Source organism: Trachemys scripta, chromosome 18 (assembly GCF_013100865.1).
Source record: "Trachemys scripta elegans isolate TJP31775 chromosome 18, CAS_Tse_1.0, whole genome shotgun sequence".
In the NCBI taxonomy this organism is placed as follows: Eukaryota; Metazoa; Chordata; order Testudines; family Emydidae; genus Trachemys; species Trachemys scripta.
This window is the reverse complement of record NC_048315.1, coordinates 4,220,764-4,245,695: the sequence shown is the minus strand read 5'-3', so window position 1 is coordinate 4,245,695 and position 24,932 is coordinate 4,220,764. Positions and strand designations below refer to the sequence as shown.

Here is a 24,932-nt window from a genome sequence, read left to right as displayed (position 1 = left end):
GTTATGAATCTAGCCATGTTATCATGATTCAATTGCTCTCTCAAAAGGAGACTAACTTAAAAACCTGATACACTCTGCATTTAAGTCATAAAAGAAACCAAGAGAGCAGCTCTCTAGCAGATGTTTACATCATCACAAATCTTCCAGCACTTAGAAAAGCAACAACCAAATGACAATGCAACATTCCGAACCAATCGCCTTCATGGTTTGTTTGCCACGGCCATGTCTGGGGACTAGGAACACAAACGAATACGAATGCTATGGATATTGACTCATTATTGGGCACTTCGAGGCAGGGGCAATCAGTCAGAACTGAGCTGTTGGCTTTGAGTTGGAGGCAATTTCCGGCCCTGATCAGAATTCTCTCCATTAAGGAGGCAATGTTTGCAGCCGAGCTTCCATTTCCAGGCTGACAAACCAATGTGCCTTGGGTCGTCTCTAGACTATTTACTATGCAAACGGCTTTGCCTTCCCACTCTGGCAGCCCTTGCTCTGCTTTTCAGTCTTTAAATGGCTGGATTTGGAAAAGCCACAGCAGCCAATACAATTTACAGTGGAATCGCCACCTGCCACATGGCGCTTTCTGCGGCAATTCCCCTTTCAAGATCGGACAGTTAGATGAAGAACGGATGAAATTCACCATTGCGCAGGGCCCTCCGCACCATTTAAGCGCTGTGTTGGACCTGGTTTGGGAGCGTGGGGGCACATCTGGTACAGCCATCCAGGGATGCCTCTGCACCAACCCTTCTGATGATGGGAGCTAATCACAGAGGAGTCCCAGGCTTCAATTTCCATCATCCTCTGGTTGTGTTCGCATGACTGCAGGTGGCCAGCACAATAGATAGTGCTGGGAGGTTGGGTGGGTTACCCAGGGAGGATCCTGGATACACAAGCTACCTTTATTTCCCATGAGGACACCTGTACTTCCTACAGTAGCTTTAGCCATAAATAACCATTCACTCCGAGCGCGTGCTTTTCACCAGGCCCTTTAGGAGAATTACACCTCACTGCAGCACTGTGAGGCAGGTGCCGTGAACTCCACTATCCCCATTTTATGCAAGGATAATCTTAGGTACAGAGAAATGAAGGGACTTTGTCCCAAGTCATCCAGTGAAGCAGCAGCAGAGCTGGAAACAAAACCCGGAACCTGAACTCTTCCCTGATCTAACCCTAGACCACCCTGCCTACTGGCGCCTGGCAATCTTTCGTATCCCACTTCCCCACTCCCCAAAATGTATCATGATATCATTGGTCATAAAGCCCTAAAATAATCACTGGACACTCACCTGTATTGAAATTCAGACCATGCATAACCACCAACACCCCACTTCTTTAGCAATAAACGCCCTAGTTCTGTGCAATTCGATACACAGACACCATGAAGCTGAGAGCTCTACAGCAGGAGGTAATTAATTTGTCTCACCTGTTCTGCCCCCACCATGCTAATCGGTTTGCACTTGAATAGGTGGTTGATGAACTTGGGAATGAAGGAGCTGCGGAGAAGAAGAGTACCAAAATTACATATTCGAATTTCAATACTCTCAGTCACATAAAATCGTAAGCTAACACTGTGCAAAATATATCGGGATTTTCCATTATGGCATTGCAAGTGCATACAGCTCTCAAATGGATTCTGAGCATACAATATTTTTTTTAAATATACAAATAGGTGAAGTAGAGTTCTTTTTCTTTAACCATGCTGGTCTAAAAGTTAATTTGGAGGCCACATACATGTTATACGTAAGTATTTCTGGGAAAATGGAGTAATATATTATAGTGTCAGTTCGTATCAGTTAAGTATAATAAACATCAAAACACCAGGACAAAACTATTCATGGAGTGAAAGCATCTTTATAACAAGAATCTATTCCATACAGGATATAGAAATACTATATATACATAAAAATAACTATTACAGAAGTACCGTGAGATTCCCACCAAGATCAGAGATCCACTGTCTGAGGTGCTGTACATATACACAAAGTGACAGAAAGTCCCTGTCCCAAAGATCTTACAGTCCATGCAGATAAGACAAAAGGTGGGAAGAAAGGCAGCGTTACTATCCCCATTTTACAGCTAGGGAAAAGAAGCTGCCAGAGTTTATGTCACATGGTCAGTCTTTAGCAGAGCTGGGAACTGAATCCAGATCTTCTGAATCCCAGTTCAGTGCTTAAACACAAGCCCACCCTGAATGATACATGGTAGGATGTACATTTTCTGGGTTAAGTTTCTGTTTTTTTCTTGATTTTAGGTTTTGTAGGTGGTGATTTTTATAATGGAAACAGAATTTCTCCCCTCTCCCCTCCTTGAGAAGGAAAAGTCTTATCAATGTTAAATGTCTTTTCCGTGTCAATCTGGCACCCTCTGAAGCCCCCTGCTCTGAGGGATGGTCTCCCAGCAGGTGGATGGTTATTCTAGGGCTCATCAGCCCCCTCCCTAACACTGCCAACGGGCTACATCTGGGTATGTGTTTTGAGGGTGAAAAAAGGTGGGATCTCAGTGGTTGACCCCTCAGTCCAGAAGACATGGTTAAGGTATTAGAGTGTCTATGCCACAGCGTATCAAAACTAAAACGTACACAGAAGACACATGATGTGTATGTTTCAGTATTGTACGCATGTCTGAATTTTACATGTGCTGACAATCAAAAGGCCAAGCTACACAGGACACCACCGAGTTACACTACCTTTACCCCACCCCGGCAGTAACACCCTCTTTAAGGCCCCTTTACGCTGCCAGAGTGATGTAAAGGGGCCTTAAGGCAATTCAGACTCAGGCCCACAATACTTCCCAATAAAACCAAAAAGCTGCACTAGATGCATTCAGTAGCCGAACTCAAGGAGAGTGGCTAGCACAAGCAAAAGGAAGTTATCTGGACCCTGATGAGCAGTTTGGTAGGACCACATCACTAACGCTCCCTTTTCCTCTTATTCGCTCATTTGTAATTTACTTGGCTTCCTTCACCTGGTCTCCATTTGGCTGAACACCTGCATGTCTCATGTTTCCTGTCCTATGTCTGGGACCCAGTGACAGGTTTAGGCTTTAACGGCTCAGTCCTGTATTTTGTTTGCATTGGTCTGTTTTCTTTCTCCTTGCAGAAAGCTCCACTTACTGCAGTCACTGGAATTCAGTTTGGTTTTCCCTTTGCATCTGTCAAGCGATTTATTTCCATCCCGCGAAGGAAGCAGCCTGGCCAAGACCCTCTTTGTCCTGCCACCAGTTATTCTCGCCAGGTAATTTCTTCTTTCCCTTACTCAGGTCAGAATGACACAAGCTGTGTGTCTGCAGCACATGCAAAGCACTCATTACATGAGCAAAAAACTGTTGAAAGAAAGCAGCTCTTTCAACGGAAGAATTTTCTCCTCTCTCTTTTCAACTCATGGCCATGGCCTCTCACAAGGAATAATCTTTGCCTGGATGGGAGGGGAGCCTCAATGGGGAACAATTTTAAAATCATTACTGAGAACAAGCTCCGAGGCTGCCCCCAAATGGCTTCTAGTCTGGCCACCTGAGAAAACGAGCCTTGGCAACTCGGCATAAACAACGGTAGGAAAACAAACACCAGCCCCTACTGCAGGAAAGCATTAAGGCAGGGATGAAAGTTATCGGTCTCATAAGTCCATTTTTCAGGGGTATAAATAAATCCCAAAGGCCAATTAGAGAGAGCCAAGAACAGCTCGAGTTCATGCGAGCCTATAAAACGGACAATCGGTAGCAGTTCTGGCCGCAGCGGTTCACTGCAAATGGAGGAGCGTGCAAGATTACATGCATCTTTGATCTCACATGTTGGTCTAACCCAAGGGCAGGTCTGGTGCGAAGACTTTCACGTTGCATATGGGAGACAGTGACATTGCTTAATTCTGCAGCATTTCAGGTAGGGAATCTGCATTCACATGACCCAAGGATTCCCCCTTTCAGTTGTCCAGCCATAATCTTCAATAGGGGAGGTTTTGCTTAGCGTGAAAATTTCGAGGCATCAGAGAATGGCCACCTGCTCTCCCTGCAATGAGCACAGAAGGGGGGATGGAGTGACCTTTCCACCCCTGGATGCTGCCTGTTATGTTATATTATGCCCTGTCTAACTGGAAACAGCTTCTCATGTCCAGCAGGGTGGGCAAGATGAGTGACACTACCCCTCTTCTATGTGCTGGCTGGCAGAGGCCATCAAGAGTGCTGCAGCATGACCAAGAATCTCAGCTCATCTGAGCTTCTCGTCTCCGAAGGCCTAGACAGCACAATTCCTAAAGTCAGCTCCAAAGCCCGACTCCCCTCTAGCACCTGTAGACAGTCCCAATAAGAGGAATATAGATTTATTCAACTGCATATTCTCTGCGCATGGTTTAAGCACTTTGAAAAATGTGCTCCACTGTACTCAGAGCTCTACATTTTAATGCCACAACTCATTTACAATTTGAACTGTAAAATCATAACCAAACACTTTGTACAAGCAGACTAGTCCCCAAGGTAATAATAAAGCAGAGCAAGACAGATTAGGAGCCTGAAAACAGAAACCACAGCACTTGAAAGGCTCCCATCCAACAGGAGTAGCATTGCCAAGCTTGTGTTTTCCTAATCCCTTGCACTGATGATGCATTAAACACAATACCTCACTAAGCAAGACAGACAGATATGCAACCACAGTACGTTCGTTTTAGAGATGAGCTGCTACAGAATGTTGTTCAAAGCGTCCAGCTGTTCTTGAGTCACTAGCAATAGAGAATCTCTTAGGTTTAAATAACCCTCTGATGTTCAGATCAGCCACTGTCTCCGAAACAACAAGATTTACTTCAGGCTGCTTCAGCACTAGCATATGCTGCCTGAATGTCACAATCTTCTTTCATGTAATTCTCACTGAATGCCCGATCAAAGTCCCTCCAAGTCATTAGGAAAACGTTCACTCTAATTATCCACAACATTCTACAGTATGTAGCTAACACTGAGCCAATCTGGGGCAGAGGAAAAGATAATTACCTTTAAAAGCCTTACCACACGCCTGGGTTTCTATCCCCCGTTCAAATCTCCTTGCAACTTGCAAAGGTAGGTTGAGCAAATGTTCATACAGATGTGGAAGCCTCTTCCGCCGCACTATATTTTGTATTTAATAGGGGAGTGATTTAGGTACCCGTGAGAATGTAAGAGAGGGGTTCATTAGTGTTGCTCTTAAGTGTCATCTTGAATTTCAACTACCCCAGTCTATTTTGGGAGCATGAGAGTCTTGGCCAAAAAGGGGAAAAAATAGCATACACCGAAAGACATATCAAGTCCCTGGTGAGGAATTTTCTTCCTCCAAATTTGGCTCAAATTTCTTGAGTTGGTTTTAAGTTCTGCAACTTTAGAAACTTTATCTGCCCTGTGGTCCTGTAACTCAAAACCAGCCCTAGTGCAATACAATTAGATTTAAGAAGTGGCTGCCGGTGCAAAAAGATACAGATGTTCACACACAAAATGCAAACAGGATTTTCAGTGTTGTGTAGCACACAAAAGGTACAATGTCTAGTAGACAGACCAGCCTATAACGTTAATACTCTAGGGATTGAGCGTCTTAAAGGCACCCAGATATGGGTCGGTATTAAAGTGTCACATGGGTGCTGAGAAAGATCAAGATATCATTAACTAGTGTACTGGTTCTGTTTAGAAGCAAGTCTTACTGGCAAAATCATCATCATCAGGAGTACGAAAGGAGCTGAATTCTCACATGCAGGGCCTGATCCAGAGCCCTGTGAAGACAGCAGGACTTTCTCTCAACTTAAAGGGACGTTGGAGCAGGTCCACAGTTTTAGTCAGAGGTCTTTTGAGTGGTAGTTTTGCAGTTTTCCAAGATCTACCAAGGAACAAACTTTGGTCCACTCACTCATTCTAGCTTAGATCTGAACTCATCCCAGATGGGAGAGCCGGGTGCTTTATCCACAATTCACTTGGTATGTGCTTAACAATAAAGTTTAAAAGGAGGCAACTAAGCCAAGGTATTAGACTGTGCTGTGAACAGCTGATTTTTCATTTATCACCATGGTAGCTATATAAAATTCAAATGTAACCACATAGGAGGCTTATGCGCAATAAATTTTCAGAGACAGCATTTCGAACAGTGATTATGGGCAGTGTTATCATATGATTGATCAGTAACTGCTTCTTAATGCAAACTAATGAGCACCCGGAGACGGAAAAGGGAGTGTAACTCTCAGGCCATCCGCCCTGCTGAAGAAGCTAATAGCTCTCAAGACTTTCCACTACATCCTTTTCTGCTGAAGTAGAAACTGAAGCTCTGATTCTAACAGCCACACCGTAACTGCAAGTTACTTTGGAGAGATTAGCTTATTAGAACTGAATGAAATGTTTAGGTATTTTTAAGTATGAAATATGGCACGTGCAGCATTTCCCGCTCATGTCTTCTGCTGGGCTGGCCATGCAGAACTCGACAGCCAGTAGCTGTCGCTACCATGGCCTTTAAGAGCTTTTTCCTGGGTCATAGGCCTGCAGTGTTTGATTGGTCTCAGACGAACACAAGGGAGTTTAAAAGAAATTGCCCATAATCCCTTCAAAGGTCATTTGGCTCTAAGAAACAGGGCTCTAAAAAGGCTCTCAAAAAGACTCAGAAGCTGGGATTTTTAAGGGCGTCTAAGAGAGGTGGGCACTCGACTGCAATGAAAATCAGTGGGAGCTGGGCCCTGAACTCCAAAAAGGCCAGCCTTATTCTCTGCATCCTCCGATCACTATTAACCTGTCTAGCATGGACAGGCCAGGAAGCAGATCATCACAAAGGCTCCACATACCTGAGGTACATTTCCAGTCTGTACTGATCACTGTCTTTGCACAAATAAGCAGCTCTAGGACAGGATTGTGCACTGTGTGTTTACTTCTAGTTAAATGCAGCTTCGCAGCCTGCTGGTTGTTTAAAAAGTGTGTGATTAGAAGGAGAAGAATTGTCATGAGAGTTGGGAGCCGGCACAGGTTTATACCAAGGAAAAGAGATTCCCATAACGAAGCTGAAGTGTTCTTTTAAATATCCACCAAATGCTGATTGTCAACCTCTCCTGCACTGGGGCTCCACATACAGACACTCAAAACTGGTCTTTTGCAGAGGCCCACCCCAGAAATCTCTGCACTTAGAAAGCAGTGCTCCAGCGATCATTCAAATAGTTTACCGTTGGTCCGGGCACGTGAGAAGGAATCCATGCAGACGACTGAGCAAATTTGCTTCAGCAGGACACTCAAGACAAGGAATGGAAGCACCTCGCAATCTCACGGACAGCTGCAGGTGACCCCATTCCCCTAGACTTGGGAAGCTCTTGACCTATGTGTCAAAAGTTACTGATATAATGTACTAAAAGGCAGGTACATAACCAGGCTAACGACAATCAGAATTACCAGAGAACGCCGGGACAGGCAGTGACTTACTTTGCAAATTTAATACAGAACTGAGTGAAGTATTTTCTCGTGGAGGCCAGATTGTCACGGATGATGGGAACATTCTGCTTAATATGAAGAATAACGGACGTGACATAAGGACTCTGGTCACCAACATGCTCCACATTCTGCCACTGCATCTGCACAAGGGGGGAAAAAAAAAAAAAAGACCTCTTAATTCATTAGGCTTTAGACAATGTAAAAATACACAGCAGTGTAGAGTGTTGAAGTGAGCACTGGCTTTTACCAATCCAGCCTTTACAAAGCTCCGTAGAAAGTCTCCTGGAAAAAGTTACCATAATCCTTTAACCAGGCGGCCCTCTGTGTCAGCCGACTGATGACCAAACCCCTGGCAGAGAAACTAAGACCTATTTTCTCATCAACTTAGTTACTTGTTGTCTAAGAACCATAGGGCCTGTTGAACAATAGAGAAGACGTGAAGAAAGAAGAGCTAGAATGGCCCTAATGTATCAAAATACAGAGTTGAGGTGGGAATACGTACCAATGCTTATGGGTTTTGGAAGGGTGTGCACATGTACATGGGTAGAGCACAGGGATAAACAGCTTTTGGTGTAAGTTATGGGGACACTCCAGCCTGTTTGAAAGTTTCTTTTCAACAGCTCCCATAAAGCCTGATTCTGGGCCTTTCAGAAATTGACTGCAAGATGGGAAAAAGGCTTGATGCCTGTATCAAAGTAGGAGCATTACCACAGGTTAGGCTGAGGACAGCTAGATGGAAAAGAGATAAAAAAGCCAGTGCAACTCAGAAACATTCCACATGAGCTCAGCTGACAGCAAACCTCACAATGTTACTGGTGTGGAAGGCTAGAATGCAAGACTTCAGCTCATCCGAAATGCATACATAAAACTATACAACAGCAAAAGAATAACGACTCCATCCCCTTCTCATTTTCCTAGACCTTCAGTCAAAGTACAACTGAATAGCTGCCTTCAGTAAGACGTTTGACTGCTCTGATAACGTTCAAAACATACAAAACAAACAGCAGAAACCTTCTGAAAGGAGGTGAACAGCTGAGGTCTTGAGGTCCCTAGAAAGACATCTTTGTTCATAGCAATTTCCCCTGAGGAGTAAGAATGTCCAAAGAGGTGCTGCTTAGTGCTCTTACCGTACATTTACTGAGTAATGGTAAGCACTCATGATTCCATGCCGCATTATGGTTCCAGGTTAGCACCGCGGCCCTAACGTTCAAGGAAGCCATTAAGATGAATTATGAACGACTGGAACAACAGAAAATCAGGATGGAAAACTGGACTTAGTTTGAGGGGAAGAAAGATACAACTATTTGTGTTTCCTTTGAGGGATGCATTTGCTTGCCTAAGCCCCAGATCTGCATGTATTGCTCCCCTGATATTTTTAACTTATTACAGATGCTTTGTTCCATATGACTTTCCATATTCAACTCCATGCAAATTATGAGTGGCACAGGTGACTTAGTAGGTTAGAGCAGCCAAATCTCCCGTGTCTAGTGGCAGAGTCTACATACGTCCCCTACAAAGCCTTTTTAAGTTACCAAAACTGAAGAGAAACACACATGCACTCAGTAGGCAAGAGGGATGTTTTTCTCACTGCCTGTTCAGTAGTTTGTAACACTTACTCTGCCAACTTCCCATTGGAGGGATTGTTCAGACTAGTCCAACTGCTCTTCAGCTGCTCACAGCAACCACCACATCTGAAGAAATACACCTAGTAATGGTTTCCTTGCCGCACTTTCACACATTCCCAGCACCACATCTTCCCCACCGATGGTAATTTTAAATTAACGCATGGTCGGGATATACAGAGCACATCCAGAACAATCATAAGAGTATTGCTTAGCCGATGGTGCAACACTTCCCCTCCCTCCCCCAGCTGTAGACAATTTGTTTTGCTGGGTTTCATTCCTAAAGCAATTCTGATAAACAATCTTATCAAAATGTAAAATTCAAATTAGCTGTGTGTGCACATTTTTCAATAGGACAACCGTAGCTGCAACGAAAGGAATAGTGAGCACACATACTGAAAAGTCATCCAAAGAAATATGAACCCAATTTTTCTGGTAAAGGGTAACTTTTCTCCTGTCATTTTAAATTTACTCTTCAGGACTCAAGTGTTTTTTCCATTTGTGTTTGTCTTGGGATATCCCCAGATAGTTTTTGTCTGGTATTGTACATAAACAACCAAAAATATAAGGTCTCAACTCATGTGTGTGTGAGAGAGAGAAAATGTGACAATGTGAGAATAAGGGATGAGCAACTGAGAATTGCACAGATAAAAGCATACTGTGCTGAGGGGTTCTGAAAGGATCCTAAAAAAACCCACCAGCAAAACTCGGGTGGTTTGCTATGTAACTAGAACTGCAGAAGTCCTTGTTTTTTATTATGTAAATGTATAACAAATGTTCCGATGAAGGCAGTTCATGTTACAGCAACGTGGTCACTTCATTGCAATAGTGTTTATTTTGCAAGTTTTGTTCCTTTCACTGAGAAATGTTCAGCTTTGTGAGTTATGTCAGCACTATAAATCACAGCTTTTCTGCTGTATGCAGCTTTTCTGCTGGCAGATGTGTATTATGAGTGTTTGGTGTACGTTCTATACAGACACATGCACATACCCTTGCGCAAAGAGTCTCTCCAACTCATCACACAGGTCACTCCCGATTTGAAGCCTTTCACTAAGTCTCTTCTCATTTTCTGCATCCAAGTAAAGTTTCTTATCCTCACTTTCAAGACGGTTTTCCATCTACTTTTTGGCTTTCACAATGATGCCATCAGCCATTAGGGGCAAAGACACCTTGTCTAACCGATCTAAGGTACCTACCATCACATACTGTTTCTGGTTGATACAATAAATCTCTCCATACCACCCAGCCCCATATGTTCCTTATACTCCTAAGGATGTCCCCAAACTACTTTCATTTCTTTCTCACTTTCTTTACATCTTTTCATGCTACCTCTGCACCTGAAGAGCCTTCCAAATCCAACAACATCCCTGTCTTCCTTCAAACCCACCTCTCTCGTGAACTCTCCCAAAGCTGACTGTCTCCCCAGTGTACCCTTTTTATCCAAGTCAGATTAAGCACTTGGATAGTGCAGTCCTTATGCCTTTCCGCAGCACCACATATACTTAGAGCATTCCAATTATAATTATAAATACCACCTCTAAAATTGAAGGGCCAGGAGAAAACATCATAAAACGTAAGTGGTGTCCCACAATAGCTATGGAAGCAGTTATTAAAAGTAACTATCTACTTAGATGCAAAGATGATACCCAAAGGCTACATACACATTTTGGAAGGTGGAGTCCTATCTTCATTTAAGATTTTCCCAAAATACTCATGATAAGAGAAAATCCAGGACCATTTCCGTCTGAAATGGATATTCACATTATTTATTTTCCGTGTGAAATATCTCTATGAATAATGAAACCAAGATATGCTTAGATGCTTGGGTATTTCATAATGCGCTTCTATTGCTAACAAATTATTTCCCAAGAAAACAGCCATGTTTCAGAATTAAAAAGAGCCCAGAATAGTCTGCCTTGCAGATTTCTGAGGGTTTATCTACAGTAAAAGCTCTGAACTATACCTCTGGAACAGACATGTATTCATATTATAGGAAAATAAGAGTGGATTCATAGGCACATCCTTCATTACTCCAAAACAGAATGAAATTTTACTCTTCCAAATATTAATGTCTTTGTTATTCAGCTAGAGAGGTAATAAATAGGTCTTGAGAAAGTAAAAACAAAAACAAAAAAAAAGAAAAATCTCTTACATCAAATCCAGCTCTTTCAAAATTCCAGTAAAACTTGCATACAAGCAACTGCCTGCCTGCTGCAAATGGAGGAATGGGTGTGCAAATGACAAGTTTTTACTTAGCAAGTTTCGCAGTGCTTAGCTTGTTTATAGCCGATCATTCCCATCACATGGATTTCATTTTGCTGGTGTTCCAAAGACAAAAATAAATGGCCGACCAGCTGCTGCTTTCCCAGTCCTGCGGTTTTGCTACGGTATAAACAACCCAAGCTCAGGGATTCGGACATACTGTCCTAGTGGGGGTAGGAGCATCTAAGGGACTGACAGGGCACATAAGCAACACCTGAAGTGCTAATCCCCTCCCCCACATAGTGTTATTTTCCTGGAAAAATTTCTCTTTCCACTTGGGACATGTACAAATTCTGTTAGCAGCTGCATTCCGACTCACACTCTAACTGGGGGTGGAGGGTAGTTGCAGCTGGAACACATCACGAACCAGAATGCTATTAAAACTCATGGCAGTTAGGAAGTAAGTCAATGCTACAAAATGGAGACCTCTGCTTAAAATTTCTAATTGAGAGAAAACCCAACCCATAGGTCAATCTACTTTCATCGTCCTCACCTCTGCCTAAAGCAACCTGGGCTTTTCACAACACCTTGGCAAGACAAACACCGCTCTCCGTTTCGGCTGAGGAGCGAAAGAGAACAATGCAACTGCCACAGAACCCAAAAGAGCTGGTGACTCACAAAGAAAGGTCGGACTTCTGGCCTCTCTAGGCACCGTGCCACATGTAACTGGGAGCATCAGAGCAGCAACAGGGCACAACCCAGCCCCATACTGCCCTTTGGGTACCTCCAGACGGACAGTTCACAGGCCAGCATTAGAAAAGGCTTGGGAAAGCTCCTGGACAGAGGGTGTGGAGGGGAAAGTGAGACACAAAGGGCATATGGCATTTAGAGTTAATCAAATTTCTCCCAATCTCAAAGATTCCCATGAGCACTGAGAGCTAAAAGGAAGGACAGGGATGAACATTCACTGGCAGCGTTCTATTGCCCAGGTGGCTTATTTAGCCGTGAGAAAACAGAAGCTCTTACTGGAGTCACACAAAAGTTCATCTGGAAACGAAGCACGACTTGAGCTATAAAGTGGTGGCAGCTTTAAAACCCAAGCCGGCACCACACAGTTACTCTCAGAATGGGGCAAAGGAAAAATCCCGAGTGAAACTGAACAGTGTCACTGAGCAACAGCTGCAAAGCATGACTTAAGGCTACCTCTTTTAAAACCTACCTTGCTCATAGCGGTAAGGGCCGGGTCACAGGCTGCGTCCAAGTCCTGCACTAACAGCTGTATGCTGTTTGAGATCACGCTGAAAAAAATCAAGTACAGGCATTACGATAGTACTCAGCAACCCAGTGCCAAAACTGACTTCTCTGAACGTTAAAGGAGAAAAAAACCGGTGACATTTGTACTGAATTGTGAAGAGATACGCAGCTAGAATTTTTATTTCTCAGAACCCAGGAAATTTTGCATGCCATTTACAGGGGAGCTAGCAGATGTGATATAATCTAGACAGAGACCGCCTTTCACCCCATGCCTTGACATACAGAGGGGGAATGGGATCCCAGTAATGTGCCAGATCACTTACATGGGCAGCAGTGCTGGAACAATTTGTATAGTGCGGGTGCTGGGAGCCATTGACCCAAACTGAAAACCTTGTATAGGAGGGAAACCACTTCAAGCCAGGGGCTGCGGCCGCACCCCCAGTGCTCCTAGTTCCAGCACATATGTACATGTGTCACTCCCAATGACTAAATCATCCAGCACTGGGGGCAGAGCTCACCCTTGAAGCCTGTTTGTGATTCTGTTTCAAAACTGCATCCGGTCTTTTTAAAATTAAAATTTCATTTCCAATAGGCAGTTCTATACTATGCAGCATTGGGATGGCTTCCACTTGATATTTTGTTGTTCACATATTAACCAGAGAACCTTACAATAAAGCTTTTAAATAATGCAGCTAAGACACTGCATCTGGACGAGTTCTGAATGTCTGTCTTCCTTTTGCCAGGGTGACAGCAGATGGGTCATTTATGACATGTCTAGAATTGCACCAGTCCATTGTTCTCGTTTCTCCAGAATTATAGGACATGCTAAACCATGGACTTTAAAAAAAAATTACTAATAATACTTAGAGCCATAGTTGACCCCACTACACTAAAGTTTGGACTTAAAAACCATGGACCTGTAGAGGCTGCTTAACCGAAAACAACAGTGAAAGAACATTGTATGTTCATCTTCTGTATCTCGGATCATCCCCACGGACGTGTGGCCCAGCAGTGCCTTTACCGCAGGCTTTCGCTAGGAGGTATACAAGGCAAATCCCCCTCCCACTAAATAAACAGATTTTAGCCTCAGTACAAGCCTCAAGCCTTTCATGAATGACCTCTTAATTCTCCATGATCAGGTTTTGCTATTTGCCTTGCAAACGATGCTGGCCTAACCGGAACTTGCCGAGTGCGTAACAAACCCCGAGTTCTACTTTCTTTCCCACCCCCACCATAAGTAACATTCTGTAGATGCTGCTCTGCAACTTACCAGCTCAAGGGTTGGAATTTTCCTTTAGACATTTAAATGCAATTATTGACCTAGATGGACACCATCAACCAGCTACCAATTCACTCCACATTGTCCCTCCTCTCACACACATACTCAACACCGGAAAGCCCCTGCAAGCTGTCCGATCTCTCCAGTAGAGCTAAAAGCACAAGACGACAGGAGCAGTGCCCTAAATAGAAAGATGACTCCTGTCCAATACAGAATTTGTTTCTAAAAAGTGACCTTAACAGGCAAGCCTGTCAGAAACAAGCCTGAAAAATATTAGAGATGAAGCGGCTGTTGTCTTTAAAATAAATGATGTGGCATTTGCACTAAAACAAAAACACTTGTGGCCATTACTACTTGGCTGCTGTCTCTCTCTGCCATCTGGTTGGCGCCATATGATTTGCTCCCTAAGGAAACTACACAAGCTCAAGCAATACCAAGATAGCTGGGATTGAGATAACTGGACTGCTTGGGTACGTCTGCGTTCGACAGGACGTCTGCTGTCAGCGAGATGTAGGAAAATAGTTGTGGTTTAGCACCAAAATGAAACATGACCATTTTAATAGAAGGCAAGCAGCTCGTGACTGGCTTCCATATGTTAGTAGCCTACCTAGGGCTTTGTCACCAGGCACAGAGTCTGGGGTAAAGAGCAGTAGCTAGAAAGTTTGGGGGGGGGGGGCGGAATCCACTTTTAAAACTCAGCCTGAGTGGCTTACAGGAGCAATGAGATTGCAGCAGCACCTGATTTACCGAGCAGCACCAAACGCAGAGTGCATGATCAGTAGTGCCCAGAATCCCTGATCAGAACTGGGGCCTTGCTGAGCTCGGTGCCGTACAAACGATCCGTAGATGCAGAGCTTACAGCCCTTTACAAACTAACCAATTAATCCACATCACCCCTGTGAGAAAGGCATCTATAATCCCTGTTTCACAGATGGTGACACCGAGTCATAGAGACACCAAGCCTGGCCTTTTCCAAGGAGGCAAAGAAGTTCACACTAGATACCCTCTCAGTAGCATCAGGACAAGCCCTTTACAAATCCATCCCGAAGTGACTTGCCCAGAATCACACAGCAAAGCAGCAGCAGAGGTGGGGCAAGACCCTAAGAGTTTCTTGGTTCCATGTTCAGACCACGATGCAATTTATCCTTCAAGTTTGCCTCAAGAAGACACTGTTTGTTACGCTCCTGTCATTTCCTAAACAACCCGCGCAGCGATCCCAATGACAAACGCTTCCCTAGCTAATTGCTAATACACATTCTTTACACGCATTCCAGTGATTTTCGCCTGCTCTTATGCAATTAGAAAGAGAAGAAAAAAATCAGCTGCTAGGCCTAATGACACGTTCAGTAAAACAGTGGGTGGGGTGTGTTACCAGACACATTTTATGGCTTTATTTACTCCTGGGCATAACTAAGCTCCAGATCCCAGTAGAAGGGACTTGTTTATTGTTACAGAAAAATGTCTACATCAAAATGAGGTTCAGAGGCGTGTCCTACACTGACAGGACACTGGCCAAAGTGCTACTCTGATTTAAAGGCCTTTAAAAGCCTCTGCTATGAGACGCATCAGCCCTGAAGGTCTAACTTTAAAGCATGCAAAATGGCCAATGTGTGAACGGTATGTCAAAACAACTTCCAAAACCTCATCTCATTAGCCGCCAAGTGAGACAACCACAACTGAAACTGAATGGCGACGCAAAAGAGCTGGTCAGGGCAGAATGCAGCACGCACCCTCACACTGCCCTTATTAGGAAAATTCTACCACACGGCAGAATGGCAATTTACATTCCCACTTCCGGGCTAATTTGCTTTGGTGTTTCAACCATGTCACAGAAAGTCTTTCCAACCTCAGCCATAGGCTAGGGATTCGCTCTTCTTAGTTAGGATTTGAGAGCTAGCGCAGAGAAAGGGAGTTTGCTCAGATCAGAAGGAAACCAGGCTGGAGAAGCAATAGGAGCCCTAGAGAGTGTGAAAATCCTGCGTGGGTATTTTGTTTGTCATCTTGTCCATTACAGCAAGACAGGAGGAATTGTCTTAGCTGGAGCCAGATAGGAAAAAACTTCTAAAACAGCCTTGCTGGTAGCAGCAGAGCAACATGGGCTTGTTATCTTTACTGAATCTTAACTCCAGGACTGACGAGAAGCATCAGTAAGAGTGTACAATTTGATTAAACACTTGTTCAATTAGGATTTCAAGCAACAGTGGTTCTGTGACAGATCAGAGAGTCAGGATATCTGGGTTCTGTTCCTAGCTTTGCCAGAGACTGTGTGAGAGACCCTGGGCAAGCCAATCAATCACGCTGTGTCTCAAGTTCCTCACCTGAAAGAAAGATGGGGATAAGAAGACTACTTCCCTCATAGGCTAGATGGTTGGAGAGAACTTTGAGGTCCTCTGATGGAAGGTGCCAGCGATGGTCTTATTAACATGTGATAAAAATCATTTTAATGCATGATCACAATTTCCCCCTCAATTACGTTCCTTAAATGCCAGGATCTTGCATCTTGGGACGATCATTTTATGCCACATGAAATGACGTTTGATAATAATGAAAATACTGCTGATTGACACTGGGAAATTACTGGAGGAAGGAGACTGTACCAGGATGGCTTCCTTCTTGAAATGTAAGAGCAATCTCAGACAGCTGCCAAAATGCAAATGTTATTCCAGATGGGAACTCACTCTTTCCTTTCCTCTCTGTCTTTTTGTTCCTTTGGCCATAATGATGGGGAACAGCTACATCAATGGTCAATACCACTCGTGTTTTTGGGCTGTCCAGGAGAGAGACAGCTGTTTCACCTGTGAAATGCCTATTTCTCAACTTAAACATCATGGCATTACCATTTTATATCCTACATCTACCAGCCATTCTGCTAGTACTGGCCTGGCCTACATCACTGAACAGATCGACTATGACATTTGCCAGCATTATAGAAAGACGCCCTGCTGGACATACATGCTGAATGTATCCATCTCTCCTGTCAGGTTGATTCGTTCCATGAGACTTGCGTCCACTTTTTCTTTGAGTTTTTCTTCAAGCTGTCAGGGGACAAAATGAGTAACAGACAGACATCAGATTTCTACCTAAATTGATAACTTAGCTGCCTAAACTCCTGGAAAAGCCAGCTTGTTAAATCAGGAAATGGTCCTAGACTATTGCAACCTGTCTGAGATTTGCTTAGTGGATAATAGTATCCAGAATAGAGATTTCCTGTCTGTCAGAAGCTCTAGACACAATGGTGGTGTCTCCTTGAAGCAGTTAACTTCCAAGGCTGTAAAAGCAGAGTTTCTGGCCCAGTACCACACACAAATCTAACATGACAACGTACTAGGGTACTAACTCACCTAAACCAGGTGTGTCACCCACCGATGAACGTGCATTACAGGTCCCCATTTGTGCCAGATGTGCAGAGGCTACGAGTCTATTACAGCTCCAGCTAAAGCGCCTTAGTTCTTTAGTTAAAACAGTAGCAGCTCATGCTGTTAGCTCTTGTGGTCCCCGGTTGAACCCCCAGTGGATTGGCCAAGATGGCGGCTAACACAGGGCATCCACTAAGCTAAGACATTCCGAGAGCACGTTAAATGTAGAGTTAACTGCAATGGTGGAGAAGCCTGAGGGAAACATTTGTGTCCCCTCTTTTCACTGTGCCCTGCTACATTGTAGGACCAGGAATGTGGTTAATCAAGTTAGGCCTTGAAGGATAACGGGAGAAGGGATTTTGATGATTCTCCCTCTACTGGATTAAAGCAGTTTATGTATCAAGTATGAAAGAATGCTACCCGAAAGGGACATACCAGTTAGGGTTTAAGTCACAAAACCGTTCTGATCCAGCAAGGGCAGCAAAATCAACACTCTCGTCTTTGAAATATGGTTTTAATTAATGTTCTAGTTCCATAATTAACCCAGCATTATGCACAGCAGAAATTACTATGTCAATTTCAGCACAGAACCCGACTTCTTTAATTAGATGAGTAGCAACCTTTAATTTTAAAATTAAATATTACAAGCTATTACTTAGTACAGCTGAGGGCCAAGGAGCAGTACTTCATTGCCTGATTTACCACGGCATAATCGTGTGGTGGATGGGATACAATATTACAGGTGTTGCGGAGGGAAGTTCACCTGTTGGGTTGTTGCCAAGCAGTACTCTGCCGTGCTCAGGATGCTACAGATGAGACAGAGTTCTTCTACAGTAAACTTAGCCACTTCCGAGCCCTCCTTTTCTTTCAGCAGGCTGGTGATGGTCAGTCCACCACTGCTGCTTGTTGTTCTGCGGGAAAGACAAAAATGGTGAGGCTCAACCATCAACTGTGCTTTCTGGTACACGTACACACATCACCAAATGCACTATTTATAGATTTAAAGGCCAGGAGGAACTAGTCTGACCTCCTGCATAAAACAGTCCAAAGAATCTCATCCAGTAATATCGACACCAAGCCCATCCCTTCGGTTTCAGCTACAGCAAATCTTATAGAAAGAGTTCAGTTTTTATTTAGTGACTTCAAGTGATGGAAAATCCAGCCCATTCCAGTGTATTAGAACTTTACCAAATTTAATACACATTTCATGGCTAACCCTACCTTGGTTATCAACTGCTCCGATACTCTGCTTAATGGCTACAGGAAGATCTCAATAGCTATTATGCAACATGGTAATAAGCTATTTATTATCTGATAACTTAATAGATTTCAACATATAGCTCCGAGTTTAGCACGCATTTCAAATACTGTGGTAACTAAAAGGATAGTAAATAACAGCATACGGAGATTATCTCCTGTATTTTCTACTGATTTGTTGATACACAGCAGTTAATCAAAGGATCAGAACAGTTGGGAGTCAGGAAATTCCCTGCCTATTTCAACTGTCTATAATCCAAATCCTTTAAAAAAAAAAAAAAAAATAGGACAGCGATATTTATCTTGGACAGCAGAAATAGAGCACAAAAAGTCATATGTTCAAAGAATGCAACTGAGGTCTGCTGGAGAACACGTTAAATTCATCTTTCCATTTTTCTAAATGTAACCCCACTACCATATGTAAAACATTTTAGCTGGTTTCAGAAATTCACTCTGCTGCTCCCAGATTTAGAACGGGAGACAGCCTGGATAGACCAAATAGTTGTATGTGTTCATTACCTGGAACTAACATTGACGATTTCCCAGTGAATTCACTGGGACAATTTTCACTTATTTACACTAGTGTAAATCCATGACTTCAATGACTTCACTGGATTGACACCTGTTTAACAGAGCTCAGGTCAATTAATTATGTGTTTGTGTACACACACCCCTAAAATAGTTCCAATCAAGACACTTCAGAACCCTACAAAGAAATTACCTTTATTACTAGTTAGTATATGAATCCCATCAGGATCAACTTGATTGCCCTGATTTCAAAACTGTGCTTGTACAACTTGGCTTCTAATTTGCATGTGTGATTAGCACAGATGTGTATGTCAGGCCTTTTGCATATACAACCACCCAATGTGAAAGGGCCTGACTCTTCACTACCTTACATCTTGGCCTCTTGTGTTGATATTCACACTGTGTAAAGTTGGTGTACAATGCTACTCTTCCTATCTAGTAGTTTCACACTCACTTTGCACGTGACACAAGGTGTAGAGCAATGGAGAATTGGGGCCTGAATCGGCCATTGGGGTAGCTGTGCACAAGCAGTTCTGAAAGTCAGATCTCCAGTGTTTATTTTTCTTGGCAGGGTATCCAACTCCCACTGAATTATAATGGGAGAGGGTCCTAACTCCCAGAGACTCTCCTGAAAATCCCAGCGCTAGCTCTTCTGTTTATCCTCCTGCTGTCTCTCAATGCAACGTAATAGTACTTTGGATTTACATAAGGGAGTCATACCACAGCTACGCGTTTCTTTTGAAAGTGCAATGCTGGCATTCACAAGTGTTGATTTATTAGCCAGTTATTGTTACAACACATCTCTACCCACACGGTATCCCCAGACTGTGGCCTAGCATTTGAGAAACTAAACTTACTTGGGCAGGTTTCCAGAGAGAATTTTCCAGGCATATTCCCGGAGGTACTTCTGAAATATGGTGGTCAATGCTATCATGGGTTCGCCAGTGCTAAGCTGCGAACACTGCACCATGCACTTCTTGTAATAGACAAAGAGGTCAGCACAGCTGGGCAGGACAGCTCCCCCTTCATCCACATTTGGCTTGGGAGGCCCTTGAGCTTTGAAATCAGCGACAAATCTGTCAATCAGCTCGCCAAGATTTCTAATGCAAGGAAAATAAAGAGATTTTAATATGGTGGTAAAAAAAATAAAAAAAGATATGCTTAAAACCAGATGTCTTGTCGTATGATACCAATCAAGTGAATTCAAATCTTCGCAGTCTGATGCTTTAGACCTCTCCTGTCCCCACCCATTCAGCACAAAGCTTGTTCAACAACAAAGAACAGGGTGGAAGAATGATGACCTTGTGTACCCAGAATTTTAATGGCAGCTTCAATTGGTTCTCCAGTCACATATAAAATATTACAAACCCTGCCAGGACCAGGTTCAGCATATTAAATGCAAGTGCATAAAGCCTATGCTCAAGTTTCATTCCTGGCACCAGTTGAAGTAACAGTCGTATTGCACAGCTCAGCCGCCTCCAAATCAGGCCATGTGGAACAAGCCGTTTAAAGGGACGAGCTCAAAACGGTACGGCATTGGTGCCATTTGTTGTTTCATGGTTTCCGTTGGTTGTGCAGAAAACACATAAATCCTTTAAAGAAGCTTTAATAATAGACAACAATTATTATTAACACATGAAAGTGTGTTTTTTATTCAAGCTCTTTTTAATCACGGACTATTTATTGTATACAATCATGGTTTTGTTTGCTGCCCCCTCGGAGCTGTGGAGCACCAGAGTTAATCCGCTCTTTGCTAACTGTAATCACTACAGGGGATAGGATGTATATGCCCCAACGAAGTTCACTCATTGCCTACCCCACTAGGGAGAAAAGGCTTTTCAGCTTGGCAGATGGCTGATGCAAGCACTACAGAATCAACACGCGTCTTCTGATCAAAGGGAGTTCCCCTTGGTCCCACTTCTCCAAGCCCAGCACCTTAGTGTTAGCATACCAGGTTCTGGTCTTAGAGTACGGATGGGTTTGCTAGTCTCTGTGTGACAGGTTTCATTAGAGCTGGTTGAAAAATAGCGCTCCCACCCCACCCCAAACAGAAAATATTGGGTTTTCAGTAAAATATCAAAAATCAAAATATTTCTGCAGAAAACTGAAAGTTCCATTCAAAATGGCACCATGGTGCTTCATGGGAATTGTGGTTTGGATCCTTACTCTCCCATTCTTCTTTATGGTCTAGGTTCTCTGGCCAGACTGTCTCCCCCATGATGCACTCCTCTTGATAAGAAGAGGCAGATACATCATAAAAGTGCCAGGCGGTGGTGCATCATGGTAGATGTCGTCCAGCCAGAAAACCCAGCCCAACCCATAGGGGAAAATGGTACCATAAAGCAACTCAACTACAACAACCATGAGGCACAGCAGTGCCATTTTGAACTGAAATGTTTCAGTTTTCAGATAAAATATTTGGGTTTTCAGGTGTTCATTTTTTTCAACAAAATATCAAAATTTTCCACAGAAAATAGACACTTTCTGCAAAAAATGTCATTTGGTCAAAATACAATTTTCCGTTAAACAAAAAACAACCAACCCCTTGACTAATTTCAACTGAACTTTTCAACCAGCTCTACATTCAATGCCTGAGACCTGGCAAATCAGATAATTAACCCAAAGGGGCTGGGAGAATCACGTGCACTGGGTTCCCCTGAAAAGGGCACAATAACCCTTCTTCAACTATGCGTCTGATGCTGGGCTTCAGGAAAGGTCCTGTAACACCTTTCCAAACATAATTTCCATACAGTCTCAGAACAGAATTACACTTATTTTCTCTTGCAGATGAAGATGGACCCTCAGCATCAGGGTTCAACTGCCTTCGCCACAGCCAGGCTTGCAATCAAGGACTGAAGAGCCTGATACTGGACACTTCCACTTTGATGCTGCAGAAGTTGAAGAACTACATGCATTTGTGCAGTCAGAGCAACCGAAAGCAACCAAACAACATGCCTGCCATGAGGACATGGAAGGAATGATTGCTCAGCCTTGATCTTATGGCTTATGATCCTATTCTGTGCCGTGGAGCCCCTTTAGCAATTAAATACATTATGGAGAGCCAACTACCAATTTTGCAAGGATGTGTCTGTAGATAGGGTAGGCCTAGCAAAGTGCCAGAGACAGAAACTCAGCTATGTCAAAGCAGTGATCTGTGAGCTCTGCGGGACAGGCCTGTACCTTCCTCTCTGTTTATCTAACACCTAGAGCAGTATGCAAACCTGTGATGATGATGATTTTCTTCCTTCAGGAGACGTGAATGGGAACAGAGGGGAGAAACAGATGCAGAATCAGGGAGGTTCCTGCCAGGGCTGCAGCATCAGCGGAGCTGATGCCTACTAAAGATGGCTCACGTACGGTAGCCTGCAGCATTTCTTCAGTGTCTCAAAGGATAACTGACATGGCCTGGTCCTAGTAAACATCCTACTAAATTCAACAGCTGCTTTTCTATCCCGGCACCTGTGGCTTGCTCCATGTGTGCACACAAAACTGACTCTTTGAGTAGGCAGCAGCCATATTGTTCTGATTTCTTCTATCCCAAGACACGGTGAGCAACGGCAGTGGCTTTTGTTTCTTTACACCTCATATGCTCGATCTCCACAACACATTCTCCTCCGCTATGCAGAGCGAGTTCGATGCATTTCCTGGCTCCCACAAAGTCTTCTCAATACAAGCACATGGAGCTGCAACTACAGTGGTCTGAAATGGCCGGGAAAGCAATGCTATTGTACTATGCCTGTTTTAAGACTAAGCTGCACAGGCAAATGTCAGGTTTCTGCATTAGCCAAATACCACGGATCACCACGTCAGCAAAGGATCCTCAACTCTGGAATTCACTTCCCCTCCCTTCAGACATCAGAGACTGACTGAATGAGCTGGCCTTCTGGTCATATTGCAAAGCCGTCCATTCCTTCAGGCTTTTCCAGGTGAGCAAGCTGGAGAGGATGGATGGCTTGGGGTGAAAGGGAGAGTCCTGTGCTGAAGGAATTCTAATTGTGGACATTGGTCCAATTTGCATTTGGAAGTTATTGTAAACAAGAAGCTCAATTTTGCTTCTATTGATGTCAATGAAGTTTTCCCATTGACTTTAGTAGCTGCAGACCCAAATGCTGTACAAGTGCCTAAAGCATTTAAGTTAGTCCAAATAACTGTTTTGTCACTTTTCTGATGGACCGCACAACCTTCACTGTGAGCCAGCAGGGTCAACAGAGCACCCTCATTTGTCCCCAGGCCATTCTGGAGGTCTTGTCCAGCGTAGGACTGACAGGGCCGGCTCTACCATTTTTGCCGCCCCAAGGAAAAAAAAAAAAAAGCCGCTCGGATTGTGCCGCCCCAAGAATGGACAGAATGCCGCCCCTTAGCATGTGCCGCCCCAGGCACATGCTTTCTCTACTGGTGCCTGGAGCCGGCCCTGGGGACTGATGTGCTTTTGGGCCTTGATGAGCCAGGTGACAATTCTTTGCAGCAGCTGTTGCTTGGGAGTTGGCAAACTCATGGCAGCTGGACTGTGAACAAATAGGCACTTTTCTGCCAACGCACCATGGGAACAACATATTGGCCTCACAGCAGCGTGAAGCACCAGATAGGGAAAAGTTGTTCCCGACCATTAGGAGCTGAAGTGTGAAGAAGGTGAGAGAGAGACAGAAAAGGAATCTCTCCTATCCAGGTTTTGGAAATGAGACTGCTGCTGACAGGACATCTTTACTTCCATATGCAAATGAGAAGTCTCTCCAAACAACGGCACACTAGTTAGGAACAGATTTTCCAAAACGAGATAAGAGAGAGAAACTGCAATGAAATCACTCAAGTGCAGAATTTTACTCTGTTTCTATTGGACTCAAACTCTTCCATTTGCACACTCACCCTTTTCTTGATTCGCTCTCTCTCCTGGTCTCCAGAACGTCAGTACTTTTTTCTAGATCTACGACAGTATGCAATTAACACAAGTTCCTAGTTAGTGCTATCATGACACAGCTGTCAGCTAAGCAATGACAGAATTAATAGCCAGTGCTTCGTTCTTCATTAGAAGAATGGGAGGATGCACAATCTTCATGAAAAAGAGCTGGATATCAGGCCATGAAGCAATATGAATAAAGAACACACTGTATTTAACAAGCCAGTTTGTTCAATCTAGATAACACGCATCATCTCGGTAGTAGGAGCAAATAACGTGAAGTAGTCCAGGTCAATTGTAGGGTATAACACACTATCGGATACCCCTGGAACTCCTTGCGCAAGTGACCCCACATTCAGAACACTAACCCTCTGCTGGACTACAATAAGGCACAGCGATTTTCAAAACAGTTTGAGTCTGTGGGGATTTTAGAGGACTTAGAAATATTGGTTGCTAATAGTTAGCAGGTCTCAACTTTAACAGAGCTAGTGCTCTGCTAGAATATAGCTTTGTTTATTTCCAACATTATATCTATTCATATCGCTCACAGAAGTTGTGCATAAGAGTCAGACGCTTATATCCCAGAGAGACTGAAGTGCAATCCGATGCCTGATATTCGAATTGTAACCAAGCTTGGGGGGAAAAAAACCACGAATCTTTAAAGGCTTTCTTCCAGGTATCTCCTGAGAAACTGCTACAGATGTTGGCTCCATGTTTCTTCACACTGGTATGGAAACAATTTTCCGGCAGAAAAGGAACCAGCTGCATTCTGCCACGAATTAAGGGAGCACTAAACAACACTTCTGTCCCACCATCCTTTCTATTTGCTGGCCAAATACCCAATTAATTCTCTGAGCGACATCCCCTATGCAGATATCAATCAAACAGATCCCTCAAAAATTCAATCCCAGGAGAAAAGATTGTACAGAAAAGCAAACTTTTTTTTTTTTTTGGGCTAATGTGGCAGTTTTTCTTTGAACTCCCTGCTGTCTGTAGCTATCAAGCTAATGTAAAACATCTTGGGGACTGTGGAAGAAAATAGGAGGAAAAAAATGTGAGAGCAGGAGCAGGGTGGGGTAGGATTACTGAAAACAGGGATTGAATTGGCCAAAGTGAGCAGGGTGGGGGGTGGAATG

General features: G+C 43.6%; 1 protein-coding gene across 1 annotated transcript in view; it reads right to left on the bottom strand.

The window, feature by feature from the left end:
* VPS53 (VPS53 subunit of GARP complex) overlaps positions 1 to 24,932 on the bottom strand; it is an 87,372-nt gene that overhangs the window by 10,592 nt on the left and 51,848 nt on the right. The window contains exons 14-19 of the mRNA XM_034752955.1: positions 19,760 to 20,002; positions 17,881 to 18,028; positions 16,714 to 16,796; positions 12,448 to 12,526; positions 7,396 to 7,544; positions 1,424 to 1,493 (exon numbers count right to left, since the gene is read on the bottom strand). Of these exons, the coding sequence (XP_034608846.1) occupies positions 1,424 to 1,493; positions 7,396 to 7,544; positions 12,448 to 12,526; positions 16,714 to 16,796; positions 17,881 to 18,028; positions 19,760 to 20,002 (772 nt within the window). The remainder of the gene's footprint in view (positions 1 to 1,423; positions 1,494 to 7,395; positions 7,545 to 12,447; positions 12,527 to 16,713; positions 16,797 to 17,880; positions 18,029 to 19,759; positions 20,003 to 24,932) is intronic.